This window comes from Epinephelus fuscoguttatus, linkage group LG19, assembly GCF_011397635.1.
Source record: "Epinephelus fuscoguttatus linkage group LG19, E.fuscoguttatus.final_Chr_v1".
NCBI lineage: Eukaryota > Metazoa > Chordata > Actinopteri > Perciformes > Serranidae > Epinephelus > Epinephelus fuscoguttatus.
In genome coordinates, this window is record NC_064770.1 from 11,578,665 (window position 1) to 11,597,309 (window position 18,645).

General features: G+C 39.2%; 1 protein-coding gene across 1 annotated transcript; it reads left to right on the top strand.

Moving 5' to 3' along the window:
* Window positions 1-255: 255 nt before the first annotated feature.
* Window positions 256-18,605, top strand: LOC125879871 (uncharacterized). Its single transcript, XM_049561981.1, has 7 exons — window positions 256-468; window positions 2,126-2,250; window positions 9,585-9,729; window positions 11,509-11,671; window positions 12,871-12,994; window positions 13,087-13,164; window positions 16,735-18,605. The coding sequence occupies exons 3-7, from the start codon at window positions 9,676-9,678 to the stop codon at window positions 17,099-17,101; spliced, it is 786 nt and encodes a 261-aa protein (XP_049417938.1). The 5' UTR covers window positions 256-468; window positions 2,126-2,250; window positions 9,585-9,675; the 3' UTR covers window positions 17,102-18,605.
* Window positions 18,606-18,645: the final 40 nt, after the last annotated feature.

Below are 18,645 nucleotides of genomic sequence, written 5' to 3' on the forward strand. Positions count from 1 at the left end.
CACACCCATAATTCATGCAAGGAATCATGGGGGCTAGGAATAAGTGGACAGCAGGTCCTGAAAGACATTTGTCTCATTAGTTGTTGTCAGCTCTTGAGTCTAAAACATTTCTGGTCCTTAAATAAGCAAAAAATAAATAATTAAATCATGACTTATTATTATGATGTATTGTGTTTTTGTTGAGCTCACAATAATTAATAATAAAAAAATGTTGTTGGATGTTTGAGCTCAGAGTGGTGAAGGACTGTGCTGTCATCTGACCTGTGATGAAGAGTTTGCATTGGGGGGCCGGGAAATAACAAAGGCCCTTATCATCCTGCTCACCAGTCCAGCCACACAGGGACAAGAACACCCACCGAGGCCAGGCCGGCCTGGACAACCTCGTTTCACTGAAGCTGCAGGAGAAAACAGGAGCGAAAAACTATACACAGGAGGGGAATACAAACAATGTCCATCTCAAGAAGCCAAGTGAGTGTGTTGGCATGTTGGTCCATAAATCATGTGCTGTACTCAGTATATTTCACATTCTGTAAGTGTGTTATGCTTCTCAGGCTGCTGCTGGTTTCCATTTCAAATGCACTCAACTTGCATATTTAATTAAACCATCAAAGAGAGGAGGCAAGTGTGTCACTGCAGCATGAAATCGTGATAATTAATACCAGAGAAAATAGCAAAGTAAACAGTTTCAGCATATGTGGTGATGGAAGTTATGTAAAGAAAAAGTAGGCTAATGGATTACAGCGTCATTAAGCTGTGCAAAGAAGAAACTACTGCATAATATTATCATCTGTAATTATTCCAGTATATGAAAAGCCCGACATAGAAACAAAATAATATAGCACATATACACTGTGTGTAGGGCAAGACTATAGACTGTATATAAAGATGGACAACATGACAGCTCCCTAAAAGTGAAGCCTACACGTCTTGATCGCCCCCTGGAGGCTGGCCACAGTATAGGTCATAATTCCTGCCCCTGCCTTGTTAGTGGGGGTGACATGGGCCAAATTAAAAAATCAAGTACACCTCAAACAGTGGCGTAAGGTAGTTATGATGCCCCGACTACTGTCTGTAATGCAAATTGCCCATGGGACAGTAAAGCTTTCTGAATCTTGAATCTTTCATGTTATGCTTCTTTCTACCTCTACTTCACTAAATCTCAGAGTGAAATACTGTATTTTTTAATTATTTTATCACATTTATTTATTAGCTAGGACTATAGTTATTAGTTTAGTTTAAGTTATTGTGACACTCATCTTATGAAATACAACACATTATTAAAGATTAACCAATTGTTTCTTGTATATTTAGCTTGTAACTAAAAAGTCTGTGTCTAGCTGGTGCCAGCTGTTTTGTTTTAGATGTCTGTGAGTTGACCGCACTTCTACCAAAGACACACTTCCCCTCTAAACCTTTCACATGCTCTCATTTAAATACATTTTTTAGGCCAAAAGAAGCAAAGTCATCTAATAATCCCCCCTTCCCCGAAAAGAAAACAGATTACAATACAATACAGATTTGTGCATCAGCAATTTGTTTTTTCCTTTTTTCCTTTCTCATGAATCTTATCACGACCCCTTAGATTTATCAGGTGACCCTTTGGAGGACCTAAACCCTGAGGGTGGGAACCACTGGACTAAATGCATGATGCACACTGATACATCAGTATTAACAATCTAATAATGTCATCTATAACAATGTATCTGTCCTGCTGCAGAACGAGTTTAACTTAAAAATGAAAACAAATAATCCGAGTATATTTGGCTGAAAAAAACTTTTACTTCAGTAGGGTTTTGACCAAAGTACTTAATTCATTGTTTCGCTGTTGTATAGGAGGAGGGGAAAAATAAGGTTCAGTGTATTGTGCTCTAACATATGATAAGGCTGCATGAATTAATGTGATTACTGATGCTTAGTAGATGGAAAAGGTTGGTCAATCAATCAATCAATCACTTGTATCTGTCACATGTAATCAGGTCATTTCCTCAGCTGTTTTGTTGCAGCTGACCTACAAAACAAACAAACACAAAGAACAATCATTGAATCTAACTGAACATTTTCTTTTCATTTTATTTCATTCGGTCAGCCTTCCTATAAATCACTGCGTGTGTGTGTGTCTGTGAAGGTCCCGTTCCCTTGGCAACCGGTCAACACAGTGAGTCAACAGGAAGGAGAACAGAAACTTCTCAAAAGGTTCAGAGATTTAAAAAAGAAGAAGGGGATGGAGGACCAGCACTGAATACATTAGCTGTGAGTCACAATGTATGCTCGTGTATCTGCTCACTGATCTTGAACATGATAATTAACAGAGGAAATAATTAGCAGAGGAAATAATTAGCAGAGGAAGTATTCAGATCTTTTACTTAAGTAATAGTGTAGAAATACTCTGTTGTAAGTAAAGTTCCTGCATTCAGTAAAAAGCAAAAGTATTTCTTTAAAAATATACTTTAAGTGCCCAATAGAAGTACTCAGTGGCTCATTTCAGAATTATATATATTATTTTATAGTAACCACTGATGCATTCATGTGTTTATCACTTTCATGTTGCAGCTGGTAAAGATGGAGAAGTAGAAGTAGAAAGTAGCAGACAATGGAAATACTCAGGTATCTCAAAATTGTACTTAAGTACATGTTGAATAAATGTAGTACTCGCAATCAAAGTTACATAATAGTTAATGATATTGTAATAACTGATAACTGAATAGCACATGATTGATGTGTACTCTGTCTCTGCACCGATCATTAGAGGTCTACACAGACATGTTTAAATTATTGTTTTTATTATTTAGTGTTTCAGTGAAGAGTTTAGCGCTACAGAAATGCTGAAATGTGGGTGCATAAAAATGGGAAAATATTCGATTTAATGATGTGTGGTATCATTTTTTCTTACAACCTGATATTTTACATTTTTAAGCTGTTACGTTACATCCGGAGCAGTCATAAACTACACTCACTGTTTTATTTAGAAAGGAACTGAGTCATCCTCCCATCCTCTGTAGCTCTTATATTAATGCAGCAGAGGGCGCTGTAACCAAACATTATGTGCTCAACTGCAGCACTGACCTGAGAGGAGCTTTACTTATTCAGAGGTGGAGGAATCTTTTACTTAAGTAAAAGTACTGATACCACACTGTGGCAATACTCCAACACAACTAAAAGTCCTGCATTAAAAATGTTACGTATGTGAAGGGAAGTAGGCTATAATTAATAAAAATGCACTTTAAGTATTAAGAGTAAAGGAACTTAATAAATTAATACAGAGAATTGCTCCCCATGATTGTTATACTATTATCAGATTATTTTAAACTCATCATAAATGTAACAGTAGGATTTTACAGTTGTAGCTGGTTGAGGTGGAGCTCATTTTGAACTACTGACTGATTATTATTTTCATTATGGATTAAACTGCTGATTATTTTCTCAATTAATTGACTGATTGTTTGGTCTGTATCACTGTAGGGTAATTTATAACAAGACATCATATTTTATAAGTGCTTCATATGTTCATTTCTATCTTCATATGTTAATCTGTATCGTAACTACGAATTTCCGATAACTTGGAGTAAAAAGCACAACATTTACCCCTTATGATTTAAGGAGTAGAAGTAGAAAGTGGCATGAATAAAGCGCATTCAAGGAAAATATAAGTACCTCAGAACGTACAGTACAGGCCAAAAGTTTGGACACACCTTCTCATTCAATGCGTTTTCTTTATTTTCATGACTATTTACATTGTAGATTCTCACTGAAGGTATCAAAACTATGAATGAACACATGTGGAGTTATGTACTTAACAGAAAAAGGTGAAATAACTGAAAACATGTTTTATATTCTAGTTTCTTCAAAATAGCCACCCTTTGCTCTGATTACTGCTTTGCACACTCTTGGCATTCTCTCCATGAGCTTCAAGAGGTAGTCACCTGAAATGGTTTTCCAACAGTCTTGAAGGAGTTCCCAGAGGTGTTTAGCACTTGTTGGCCCCTTTGCCTTCACTCTGCGGTCCAGCTCACCCCAAACCATTTCCATTGGGTTCAGGTCCGGTGACTGTGGAGGCCAGGTCATCTGCCGCAGCACTCCATCACTCTCCTTCTTGGTCCAATAGCCCTTACACAGCCTGGAGGTGTGTTTGGGGTCATTGTCCTGTTGAAAAATAAATGATCGTCCAACTAAACGCAAAGCGGATGGGATGGCATGTCGCTGCAGGATGCTGTGGTAGCCATGCTGGTTCAGTGTGCCTTCAATTTTGAATAAATCCCCAACAGTGTCACCAGCAAAACACCCCCACACCATCACACCTCCTCCTCCATGCTTCACAGTGGGAACCAGGCATGTGGAATCCATCTGTTCACCTTTTCTGCGTCTCACAAAGACACGGCGGTTGGAACTAAAGATCTCAAATTTGGACTCATCAGACCAAGGCACAGATTTCCACTGGTCTAATGTCCATTCCTTGTGTTTCTTGGCCCAAACAAATCTCTTCTGCTTGTTGCCTCTCCTTAGCAGTGGTTTCCTAGCAGCTATTTGACCATGAAGGCCTGATTCGCGCAGTCTCCTCTTAACAGTTGTTCTAGAGATGGGTCTGCTGCTAGAACTCTGTGTGGCATTCATCTGGTCTCTGATCTGAGCTGCTGTTAACTTGCCATTTCTGAGGCTGGTGACTCGGATGAACTTATCCTCAGAAGCAGAGGTGACTCTTGGTCTTCCTTTCCTGGGTCGGTCCTCATGTGTGCCAGTTTCGTTGTAGCGCTTGATGGTTTTTGTGACTCCACTTGGGGACACATTTAAAGTTTTTGCAATTTTCCGGACTGACTGACCTTCATTTCTTAAAGTAATGATGGCCACTTGTTTTCCTTTAGTTAGCTGATTGGTTCTTGCCATAATATGATTTTTAACAGTTGTCCAATAGGGCTGTCGGCTGTGTATTAACCTGACTTCTGCACAACACAACTGATGGTCCCAACCCCATTGATAAAGCAAGAAATTCCACTAATTAACCCTGATAAGGCACACCTGTGAAGTGGAAACCATTTCAGGTGACTACCTCTTGAAGCTCATGGAGAGAATGCCAAGAGTGTGCAAAGCAGTAATCAGAGCAAAGGCTGGCTATTTTGAAGAAACTAGAATATAAAACATGTTTTCAGTTATTTCACCTTTTTCTGTTAAGTACATAACTCCACATGTGTTCATTCATAGTTTTGATGCCTTCAGTGAGAATCTACAATGTAAATAGTCATGAAAATAAAGAAAATGCATTGAATGAGAAGGTGTGTCCAAACTTTTGGCCTGTACTGTATATAAATGTACTCAGATAATTTCCACCACAGTACTTAGATTTACTGAACAAGTCCACATACTCACTGTGAACCTACAGGCTACTCCTTTGCAAGTCTTGCATTCAAACTACTATAGGTAAAAGTACAAAAGTATTATCAGCAAAATGCACTTAAGGTATCAAAAGTAAAAGTACTCACTCTCCAGCTACTGATATATATTGTTATATGTGACATTATTAGATTGTTAATGCTAACGCGTTAATTTATAAGCAGCCTTTTACTGTTGTGGCCACTCAAAATGGAGCTAGTTTGAATCACTTTATTAGCTAGTTTAGTCTAGTGGTTCCCAACCTAAGGGCCGGACCCCTTTGACAGGTCACCAGATAAATCTGAGGAGTTGTAAGATGATTAATGGGAGAGGAAAGACAAGACAAAGTTTTGAGAACATAAATGTGTGTTTTTGGACTTTGGGTTCTTCTGATCTTTGTTTTTCATAAAAGATCATAATAGTAGATCAATTAATAATGAAAATAATTGTAAGTTGCAACCTCGCACTTAACTATTGAACAGAAAATGATACTTTGAATTAGCTTACCATTTTGTTTTTGCTTTTGAAAAACATTGTACTTTTACACTAGTACAATTTTCAGTGCAGGGTTTTGTTTTCTTTTAATGGAGTTGATTAACAGTGTGGTATTGCTATGAGTAAATACAGCTCCATCACAGCTCACTGGAGCTTTTTTTTTTTTTTTTTTTTTAAAAGTTTGTTGGCCTACATCAATTCCTGCATGAATGACTGTCAGAAACTGTTCTTAAATTTCACGTTGCATGAGCGCACACTTTGGTACTCTGAGTGCAAAAAAGTGTCCCTGACCTCCCACTCTGTTCTCCACATACCAGGAGCACACCTGTGGTTCTCTGTTTGGTTGGTGGGACCCGAAATACACTTTGAAGTGATCTGCTTGTTGTGAAGGCATAAATATACATGAGAGGAATTTTATAAGGGCAAAGATAAAAGACATTTTTTTCCTCTAAGGAAGCGTGTCGTGTTTTCTGTCAGAAACATATAAAAAAGCTCTTTTTATTCACAGTTGACTGAGTTCATTCAGCTGTGTGAGGAGTTTCATTTTGATCCTCAGAGACTCCAGCATGTTACAGAGACTGGGAACACTTCAGGGCAAGTTATCAGTGTTTAAGTACAAACTGCACCACCACCTCAGTGTTACTGCTACAACTAATACTGTACTTCTACTTCTTAAAAGTAGCAAAGTAAATTTAGGTTATTGTTGGAAAATGTTCATATTTGGAGACAACTATTGTATCTACCACTTTCTTGAGGAAAATATTCTACATTTTATTCAGTCATCCGCATAGATATTGTAGATAAACACAAAGTATCAGTCTTATCAGGTAAAAACTTTGTATCCCGCAGCACAAGAACACAAAAACTGTATAAAGTACAGTTTTGTGGTGCTTCAAACTTACTAGAGTACCTACTGAGCTACTTCATCTGACAGCTAAAGATTTTTGCAGATAAAGTATATGTACATTAAAAAATATGAGTTATGGTGCACTTTTGTTGTACAAAAGTGTACTCACTGCTGAAAAGTGCAGGTGCAAATAGTGTAAAGCAATGCAAATGTCTCAAAAAATGCAAATGTTCCCAAGTGAGCTGTAGTTTAAGAGTTTGAGTTTCAAGTGAAGCTCTTTAATTAAACAGCTGAAGTTTGAGTTGAAGTGCAAATGATAAAAGCAGTTGAAATGTCAGTTATCTAAGACATGAAATAACTGAAATTTTGAATTCTTCCATCGTGGCATCACTGCTTTCATTTATGACGACATCTTTTACTGCTATCAGTAAATCATAAACTCTCCCAGACTCAGAGGCAACCTGACTGGCTTTCTTCCAAGTCAGTGTATCCTCATACACCTTCGCCTCCAGACGGGATTTCCTGTCTGTCTGAGGGAGGGGCTGGGTTTCAAGAACTCCCCCTGCTCCCAGCACTGGTACTGGGATATGCACTGGGAGTGAGGAAGACAGGGGCAGCAGTGTGTACACTCACTCTCATCACATCTAACTGGTCACTGTTGCTTTGTTTCCTGACTTCATTGTCTGAGATGAGCAGGAAGGATGAGCAACTGCAAAAGCATCATGGCTTATTCTCTCACCTTATTTTGTCACTCTTTCACTGTTGAGCATGAGCATGATTAATCACCTAACTGCACTGTAAAACATGGGCGTCTGCAAATCCTAAATTTACTTTTGGTGCGTCTACAATCAGTCATAGGTTAGAGTAGGTTTAGTCGCAGAATATACACACAAGTTGATGATGTTTTTATACTCCAGTGATTCCTGTGCAGCTCTTCTGAAGTTGCTTGGGGGTACATGTGGAGTAGCTCAACTTCTTAGCTAAAAGTTAACTAATGGACAAACATTTGAAATAGTTATCTTAAAGTTAACTAACAATAGTTAGCTCAAGTTAAGTATAAACAGCTGAAATGATTAATTGAAATCAATAGACAAATTGTTGAAATTGTAAGCTGAAAATTATGGATAAAAACTTTAGATATTTAGCTAAAAGCATTGGATAAACAGCTGAAACACTGTAAAACTTCCATTAAAAGCCCCGTCCCATTTAAACGCACAGTCCCTTTTACTAGCCCAGTGTGGCTACACATTTGGCAAATAAATACCTGTCTCTATTAGAAGCCTGGTCTGGTTGTCACTTTTTTCATAGAAGTTCTTTAGTGGGGACCACCAAGTTAATTATCTTCTAACCCAGCAACCATGATACCCCATTTTGTGTCTAAAGGTTTTTGAAACTGCTCTCTCTTCAGCTATTTGTATGGGTGTGAGGCTCTGTTAAAAGTGCTCTTAAGTCTGTTAAATCTCTTTACATGACTCAGGTGAAATCCCCACTGGGGGTGAGGTCTACTACACCTTCAACGACTCCTTTCAGTGCAAGCTTTAGTGAGAGAAAAGCAAGCCAGGTTTTTGAGCAAGATGAAGCAGCGTCAGATGACCCCTTGTGGTATGTTCTAGAAATGACAAGAAAGGAGAGTTAAGTCGTGAACTCATACTTATCTGAAACAAGGTCATATTGAGAGTGACTGCAGAGAGATGATTGAAAAATTAAGATCTAACCAGATCAACGTGTGTGTTGCTGTAAGACTGTAATACTCGTGTGTCCTCATACACAGAATATCCGTGAGAAATACGGACATGACTCTCCTGAACTGAGCTCACTCTTCGTGGCCACTGATAAAAGAATCAGTTATGTTACATGCATGCTTTACAGTACTGGAGCACCAACAGGCCTCTACTAAATGACGGGACTCTGTATTGTTAGCTGTATTACCTTTTAATGTTTTTACCAACAGGTTTAATTTATATAAGATTTTTTTGTATATTGTTTGGACCCAAATATTTTATTTGTTTGTGTCAATAAAATATCAAACTAAGTACTACTAGGTGGGTAGGTTACAGAGGAGGAAATGGGTATACTGTACTGTCCCATGTATTCCAATGGCTTTTGGGCTGATAGGTGTGTATACTGTAGACACCCAGAAAAAGAGGTGGGTATACCACGTATACCTGGATAGACCACTACACCACTGCACTGATTGTTTAAATAGTTACCTAAAAGTGATCGACAAATAGATAAATAGTTAAAATGGTTCGTGTAAAGCAATGGTTAAAAATAGAGTCCTAAAACCTTCCGGTTCCCTTCTCATTGGGTTTTGAAAATGGGTTTTTGTTAAATGCCTAAAATAAGGTTTGTGGTTAACACAAGCCGAAGAGACACGTTTTGTTCTGCGACATAAAATATGTCAGTGAATACCCCATTTGTGAATTTTGCAGCCTTTTGGTGTCATAAGAAAGGCAGGTCGCTAACAAGTGGCTAAATGTGTTGTTTGCCACAGAGCTTATTTTCTTCAATAATCCAAAATCCAATAGGAAAATCCTATTGACTTTTTATGAGAGAACCAAGGCAATGCTAACATTTTACAGTGGCCTACAAAAAACATCATCCCTACAGCACTCTATATTCTGACATAAAGGAACCATTACTTCACTTTTACTGTCAAAGTTTAAATTGAAATAATCTGGTTTGCCAAATGTGTTTCTTTGTTCCAAGTTCAAACTAACTTCACATTCAGCTTGTAGTCCAGTTTTTAAATTTGCCTTGTGTAGCCTATTTGTTACTGATTGTGTAAAGCTGATTCTCTGACCTACAGGTTCTTGGAAAAATACAATATCTAGTGATTCTACCTCCAGTGTAAACAAGTATTTCATCTTTTCTTCCACAGTGAGTACAGGGTGACTGACATCAACCTCATAGTATCTACTGTAAATACAGAGCTGAGTAGTGCTTCCTTCCTTCTCCTGGTGGAGGACAACATGAAGAAGAAAAAAAAGCGGCCCCGAAAATTCACCAAAAAAGAGCACACTAATGTGGGTGTAACAGTAAGAAACAGACCAAGAGTGTTCAATGGTTTTGGTTTGTTGGGTTTAAACAAAGACTGGGTAGTGACCCTTAACACTTAAAGGGATAGTTTGACATTTTTATGCTTATTCACTGTCTTGCTGAGAGTTAGATGAGAAGTTTGAAAGCATTTCCATGTCTATATGGAGAATTTGAACCGAGCAAGAGGTCAGCTAAGCTCAGCATAAAGACTGGACTGTTTATTTATCTTTTTAATGAAATAACTCGAGAACTACTGAATAGATTGTCATAAATTTTAATACACATTCATGGTTCCCTCAGAATAATTGAATTGCAATCACTTTGGTGATCCCCTGACTTTTCACCTAGCGCTGTCATCAGGTCAAAAATTCTATTTGTCAAACACTTTGGTTTGTGACCAAAGCCCAGTTCAGACCAATGATTTGCGACTAGATGAAACTGTTTTAGAATGGTGCAGAGAAAAGTTACCACAGTGTGAACTGGCCGGCCTGAGCTCGACTCACCTGCAGCCGGTACCGGCACTGGCTGGTTTTAGAACCTATCACCTGTTTCTACAGCCAGTCACCTTGTAGTGAAGTCGGCTGGTCAAGTCAAAATGACTGCAGATGGATGCTCCGTCCCTGCTGAGCCCTCTGTTTCCATCGTCATGGTGTGCCTGTGTTGAATGGTGGGTCGCTTATGCTTAGTGAGATACTGTAGCCAGCCAAACGATATTCAGCCACAAAATAAGCCTGAAAAGCTGGAAATCAGAACAGAAGTACAGAGAGTTGTTGCATAGAGATGATACATGGTCTCATCTAGTTGCATTGGTGTGATCCAGCAGGTTTTTAGAACATTGCAGAATGGTGTATTGCAAGTAGTTGCCTGTTTCAACTGTCTCATCGCAAATCTTTGGTCTAAACTAGGCATGACACCTGCAAAACTAACGGCATTCTCATCATCCTTTTGTCTTTACTGCTAACTAGCATTATGCTAACACACTAAATTAAGATGGTAAACTCAGTAGTAAACATTATATCTGCTAAACAGTGCAGAGCACTGACATTGTGAACATGTTAGCAAGCTGATATTAGCATTAGCATTAGCTGTGCTTTACGTTTTGTAGTTTATTGGTTTATTACCAGCAGCTACAGTGTCTTAGTGACTGGTATAGTTTTAACCTTGCGAGTCTATGTGTGTGTCATCATGGCAAAATAGGGTCCTGGAGAGAGCGGGAGCTACTACAGGAGCAGTTCTGAGTACTATGCCAGGTGTTTATGTCAAATTAAATTCATTCAGTGTGTCTGTATGTCTGTGGACACAATTTGTCATCATGATTGTGTAACCATGCAAGACACAGTCATGAATCTTTCCAGGTGTGCTGGTGAGATCAAAATGAGAGGCAAGTTAGATGATGGATGTGATCCAAGCAAGGGGGCTGGAAGTAGGGTAACAAGAGGGGAAGGAGCCATTGGGCCTCTGGCTCACACTTATGTGAAGTCGCAGAGTGCTGTATCACAGCTAGAGTGAACCAATTGCAAGATGGTCTCTTGTTAGATTTATTTGTGTCTTTGTGTCAGCATCTAGCTCAACTGGACCGCACAGACTCTCTTTTTACATTACTAAAACCTATTTGAAATTAAATTAAAGTTATGATGGGAATTTCTACTCCATCTAAACCTTTAGTGACTGGTAAACTGTATAAAACTCAGCACTACTTAAACACACTTTACCTGATACAAGTAATCGTACATTATCACATGTGATTTGTCTCAAACATGGTAAAGGTTCCCATGGACAAAACTTCGCAGTTCAGCAGGCCTGAGTTTGAGAGCTTCCTGTTTGAGATGACTCAGTGGTTTTCGGATCATCAGCTGCAGGTGGACGAGTTGTTCAGTCACAGTGACGCAGACAGAAGTGGATCAGTCAACCTGAAGGATTTTTACCTGGGTAATACATCTTTTATTTGCCCCTTTATCCCCAAAGCATGAACAAGCATCCCGTTGCTCTTTTGGAAACAGTTTTAGTATTTTCTGTGATTTTATATGCCAACATCCATGAAGGCTCACACTGAACTCTTCTTCACACGGCAGACTTCAGTGTCTGTTCCAGCTCCTCTGAATGTCAGATAATCTTGAAGGAAAAAGAGATTAGGAGGAGATATGTGGGTCGGTATTAACCAAATGCCACTGTGGTTGTACTGAAGTATTCACGGAGGGCACTGTGAGTCATTTCCTTTTATCCCCCTCGCAGATAAGAGCAGCTGGCTCTGGGAAACAAACCCAAAACAATGTTCCTTTTGTCTCAGTAAACTATACTTTTGTACTGAAGAGTTTGAAGGAGCTCCAAGACCTGCAGGATAATAACTCAGAGGTGCAGACTGGGGCTCCATGTGAATCAGCACTTTTCAAAAAGCAAGAAATCTGAACACACCAGCTTGTGACACTGAGACACAAAAAGGCTAATTTACATCTGGGCTACTTTTTTAACAAACTTCTTCTACTTATAACAACAAATACATGAAGGGGAAAATGATATCAGGTTGCCACATGAAAATCACAAACTATTTCTGTATCCTCTGACAAAATCTGTCAAACAATTCAGCATCCCCTCAAAATTTAAAGAAATATGCAGATTCTCACAACCAAAATGTTTCTAAATTTGAGAGGAAAGGGGCCCAAATATTTTAAAGAAATATCCACAGTTTTGCCTGTATTCGCTAAAACTGTGATTGAGTTTAGTTTCCAAGATAACAAATTAAATGCCCTTGCAAAATAAGAAATCTTAATTAGTTTTTTACATTTCTCACACTGAGAAATTGAGGCGTGGAATAAAATCAGCCTCAGTGTCCATCACTGAATTTGTGATAACATTTACAGTTTTCCAAAAATGTAGCTTTCACACTGCTAAAAAGATAAATGTGTTCATATTTTTAAAATTATTATTATTTTACATAAGATATATTTAAGCCTCTAGAGTTGGAGCCTTTACAGAAATCCTGAATTGACAACTGAAGGAATGAATCATCACATAAAAAAAAAAAAAAAATCTGAACAGGTTAAATGATGCAGCATTTCATGAACACTTTATTAAACTATTGATACTGACATAAACTCCACTATTATTGATTTGTGTGTCTCTGGCTGCAGGTCTAATGAACTTGGATGTCCCTTGTCAGCAGTTTCAGCTCCACATGCTGACTCAGCAGCTGAAGACTGATGACAACATGATCAGTTATCGAGATTTGAGCACACAGGTGCAGAAGAAACTGAGGTAAAATAAATTAGTACCTTATGTGAGAGGATCTTTTTTTTTGATTATTGTTTTATGAACCGGGACTGTTTTCTGTCTTTTTGTCATCAAAGACTGAATGACAGCACAGAGATTGACACTCAGATATCAAGATGTGATCGTCAGCTGTCAAACCCTGAAGAGGACATGAGGTATGTACATTAACATATATGTAATGAAAGCCCTTGCACTTGCATTATTAAAACTGTCCGTCAGTGGCAACATTCCTAGGAAAAATCACAAGTGGTGTACAGTCATTAGAGGGGTTCTACGATGCTTGTCCTTATTTTCTGTCATATATATATAATGTTACAATGTCTCATGTTTATATAAATTGTGCCTTAAGTTTCAAAAAATGAGGTAATGATATGCAACAGTAATCCCTATGAACAAAAACCTTAGGCTTCAGACTTTGTGAATACTCCATTTGCTCCAGATTGCTGAAACACAGACACACGCACCGTCTTTGCTTTGGTAACCCTTTCATCTCACCAAAGCATATTTCCCAGGAGACGTTTTCTTTTGAAACAACCTCAAGTTTGAAAGTGCTCTGCAGATTTACAAACCAGCTCCCTTGTGTTCAGACAATACAGAATTAGTGACCAATAAAGATGAATCGGCGAGGAGATGCCTGCTGCCCATCTCCACATTCCTCAGACGGCCAGTACTCAGTGCTTTGAGAGAGGAAAGACAATTGGCTCTGAGGAATCCAGTTCAACGTCACCATATTGGCAATGGTGACGACGTGAACACTCCTGATGTTGCTGTTGTTCCAGCTGCTGAGGTCAACATGGGAATCAACCAGCATGTTGAATAAGACAACAACTCGCCTCGAGAAGAAGATGATGAGGATGAGGAGAGTAACCAGCATGCTGAACAAAAGGATGACCCACTGCCTGGTGAATCCAGGCTGCAGCCTCGAGAGGAAGATGATGAGGATGAGGGGAATAAAATTTAAAAGATTCAGGTACTGGGATGAATTCGCAGACAGCGACAGTAGCAGTGACAGCATCAGCGGCTGGGACAGCTGCGCGAGGATACTGATGATGATGATGATTTAGTCTATGAGGAAGAAGAGGAGGACCCACTTTCACAAGTATCCAGGAAAAGGGAAAGATATGACGAAGATGAGGATGACAGAAGCGCCAAAAAATCCAGAGGGTAACATCAAAAATCCTGACAGATGCTGTAACATCCCCTCCACCCCATCCTCATAACATCACTAGCACCCAGGAATACAAGGTCATCTTCAGGTGAACACAGACCCCCACCATCTGGACACAGGGACACTCATGACACCCACCAGCTGGTTGTCCCAGAGGGGGATCCCTCTTTGAGTAGGCCCACCCAAGGTGTCTTCCTGTAGGGAGTTTTTCCTTGTTCTCATTGAGTGTCTTTTTTATTACTAAAGCCCTCTGTCCCAACATAAATAACTGAATTAATTTGATTAATTAATCAATAAATTAATGAACAGACACCTTTAGTTAACATGCTAATGTCTCTTTTTTTCAGTCACTTCCTGTAACTAAATTACACGCAAACTCAACAGCTACATAAACAAAGCAGACCTCAAAACGACCTTTACACAAGTGTTATTGCCTTATTTGACCTGTTGCTATAATTGTTTGTGTGTGTGTGTGTGTGTGTGTGTGTGTGTGTGTGTGTTTGTTTTTGTGATGGAAACTACTACTACTCAAATACTTTACTTACTTAACTAGAGTATTACCCTTTTATGCTACTTTATACTTTTACATCAGTGCATTTGAAGGCAAATATTGTACTTTTTTACTCTAGTGGAGTTACTTAATTACTTAGTAATCTTAATACAAAATGTAGGCATTGCTCAGGGTTTGTTAGTGCAAGACCATAGACATAAACACATACACACATACATACAGTTTGATCTAGCCTACATGTAGTAGAAAACAAAGTTTTGTCCCCAGTTATCAGAATCTTGATATTCAGGCTATAATGGCTGCTGGACACTCAGCTGAGGAGTGTGTGTTTGGCTTACATGAACTGAATTACTGACGTGGTGATAAATAATTCATCATCATTAGGAATTGTAAAAACTCACATTTGTTAAACATAGATTGAACTTTTCATCTAGCTAGCTAACGCTGTCTGCTTATCTTGGGGTCATTCCTATATTCCCCGGGTTCTATGTTCCCCGGGTTCTATGTTCCCTGATCGGAGAACATAGGACCCTTTAAAAAAAAAAAGGGTCCTATGTTCCCCACTTTCCCCAGAAGGAAATATGTTCCCCGCTTTGTATGGGCCAGGGAACATATAGGACCCTTTTGAGAAAAAGGGGTTAGGGTTAGGGTTAGGGGTTAGGACCCTTTTTTTAAAAAAAAGGGCCTATGTTCCCCGGGTCCTTTTGGGGAAAAGCGGGGAACATAGAACCCTTAAGGGTTCTATGTTTCCTGGTCCCATACAAAGCGGGGAACATAGCACCCTTTTGGGGTCCCATACAAAGCGGGGAACATAGGACCCGGGGAACATAGAACCCAGGGAACATAGGTATGCTCCCCTTATCTCCTTCACCATACCAGAAAATAGTAATTGTCACCACTGCTCATTTTAGGAACAACACCACAAGAAAACATGTTCTTTGATTAGATTAAACGGATGATGACTCATTGTTTCTACCTGTCAGCGATCAGCCATAGGTAGCGCACTAGCTACGTTAGCTACATCGCTAACATTAGTGAGCTTTTCATTTTCCCTGCCTGGATGCAGATGGGAACCGATCTACAGTAAACACACATTATAGTCTCTATGTTAACATGAACAAAGAACACATTTTCTTGTGGTGGCCTTTCTAAAGTGAAGAGTACTTTGTTATGATCAAGGTGTTAATAAGCAGGCAGCTTTAGCTAGCTAGCATGCTAGCAAGTTGAAGTTGTACTTCCACAGTAAATTATATATTATGAGGACGTCTCCACGTCTATTAAGGAATAAGCCAAATCCATGCTTGAGAAATGTGAGTTTTAACAATTCCTCATGATGGTACCTTTCACCACGTAAATAATTCAGTTCATATAAGCCTAACACACTCCTTTACTTGAGCGGCAGTGATTAGCCTATAATATCCAGAGTCCCTAAGCTGGAGACATTTTTTTTCCTTCTACTACACATAGATCATAAATCCATGGATATAAAAATGACTCATTGCAATTGGTTGAGAAATAAAAAAAATATAGTTGCTTTTTATGTTTTATTTGGCGCTAACACCACTACTGTCCCTTCTGCCACCAGTTCGCCTCCGCCCACAAAATACGTCATCGCTGTTTACAAACACAAAAAGGGTGTTCAACCACTGGTGATAAAAAATGACTAACACTGATAAAAAGTTACATACAGATAATTTTTGAATACTACCGCTACTTCTTTTTCTCCACCACATTGCTGATTGAAATATTGTATATTATACTCATTCATTCAATAACGTAGATATTGTAGATGAACTCATACTCATAAATAACAATTGTTTTCAGCAGTGCATGTACATTTACACAAGTATTATTAAAGTGAATTGCAAACAAACACAACACGTGTCAGGTTTTATAAAGCATGTCAGGTCATGTTAATTCTTATAACCCATAATTACAGCCACTCTCTCAAAGAGCTTCATGACTCTTATTTCAAAAGAAAAATGTTCCCCCAAAACAACTTCATATGAGATGGATTCTGATCTAAAATCAGATTTTAACCAACAGGTTCATCCGTCTGAGTGTCAGACTGATCCCCTTCGACCCTGCTGCTGCAGCTCATCCAGGAAACTTTGAGATTGTTTTGCTGAGCAGCAGTAGAGTTCTCAGTCTGATCAGGACGATCCAAGAGCGGGTTGGGATCCAGACCACCAGGCTGGAGGTTTTTCGGAGTAGAGTACCCACAGAGGAGGCTCGCCTGCCCCCAGGAAGTTTCCTGGAGGAATGTGGCTTCAGAGGAGGGCCAGAGGAAACTCCTCCAGAGGACACTGTGTACTACGACTACACGCTGCTGTTTACAGACTGTCCCATCCTCAACTGTGACCACTACTTCAGCTCAGCGCCAGACTCTGCTTCCATAAGGAGCGGTCACTAAATTAAATACAAAAAAATTACCTCACAGTGTTTTTAGCCATGCATGCTGTGGAAGCTACTGTTGGTTAGTCCACCATTTGGGCGCAGACTGAAATATCTCAAGTATTTGATTCAGTGCCTTAATGTTTCATACAGATGTCCATGCTCCCCAGAGAATGAATCCCTCTGATTTTGGAGATCCCCTGTCTTTTTCCTCAAGCACCACCATGAGGGTCACCTTTGTGGGACTGTTCAGGCAAGCTCATGCTACTATTGAATTAAATATTCAACCCCCACCCTCAATAGATTTTTTTCTAATAATTTCTAGATGTTTGCAGTGTCTGAAATACTTTGCACATTTGGAAATCTGAAACAGGATATGGACTGAAAGTTAAAGTCTCTGCTCACCCACACAGGTGTTTTCACTTAACTTGACGAATCACTCCTCTAATCAGGTGTGACGACTTGAGGAGGTTGTTTGGATGGTGGTGGAGGATGTATTTAGTATTATATATGATGTTTTTGGATTACTATTACTGCTGCATCAATGTGTATGCACTGCTGTAGATGTTTAAGGTTGTGAACTCCTTCATATACTGTAGTTTAATCTTGTAGCATCACTGCCCTGTGAGAACCACGAATCTCTTAGAAAGTCAAGTTTTCATGGTGTCAGGAAACAGCCCTGGTTTCAGCTTTGTGATGATGCATGTTTAAGCTGATCCAAGAGGGTTTTTAAAGAGTTTATTTGGCTTAAGAATTTTATCCTTCAGTTTTTCACAAACATTAGATTAACACATTTTGAGATACGTGGTTTTCACTGGGCAGGAAGGAGATGAAAAACTGTAGCCTGATCTGTAACTGAAGCTGTCAGACAAATGTAGTGTGGTAAAAAGTACAAAATTTACTGTTGAGATATATGTATCAGTGTAAAGTTGCATTAATAGTAAAAATTTGAGTAAAAAAAGTACAAGTACTTTTAATTTGTAATCGAGTAAATGTACTTACGAACAATTTTTTGCCCTTGTCATAATAAGCTGCATGTGAGACAAGCAGCATTTAACTGGTTAAAAAGCAGTAACCAGCAAATAAATAAGCCAACTAGATGAAGAGAGACGTTGCAAGTACAAAACCGATGTGACCTTTTCTGTATGGATACATAAATATAAGTACAAGCTAAGCAATGAAAGCCTGCAGTGTGAACATAAAGTTGAACTCTTAAAAGAAGATTAATGTCAGAAAGCTGCAGGGGCGTCTCACACTCAGCACCTTGTTTACACTTTAATTACACTCTCCGATGTGTTCACATTGAAGTAACAGGGAGCAACATGTTGAAAAACCTTTATACAGATATAAAGCAGTGTTCTGAATTGAGGCCTCAGGGGGCCACAGGGGCTGGACTGTGCTGGAGCTGGAGCTGGAGTCAGTGGAAAGTGCTTGGCTAGTGGAAACCACAGAGCAGCTATAAACAGCGGCTGGTGGCGACCACTAAAGCGTGCCGACACACCCAGCAGCTTCCCTGCTGCTCCACCCGGCTTTTAGATTCCTGCTGCACATGGAGTTCACTGC

Coding starts and splice junctions, on each gene's coding strand:
- LOC125879871 (XM_049561981.1), top strand. CDS start 9,676: ATGAAGAAGAAAAAAAAGCGGCCCCGAAAATTCACCAAAAAAGAGCAC. Junction 11,672..12,870: donor CCTGAAGGATTTTTACCTGG/GTAATACATCTT, acceptor CTCTGGCTGCAG/GTCTAATGAACTTGGATGTC. Junction 12,995..13,086: donor CAGGTGCAGAAGAAACTGAG/GTAAAATAAATT, acceptor TTGTCATCAAAG/ACTGAATGACAGCACAGAGA.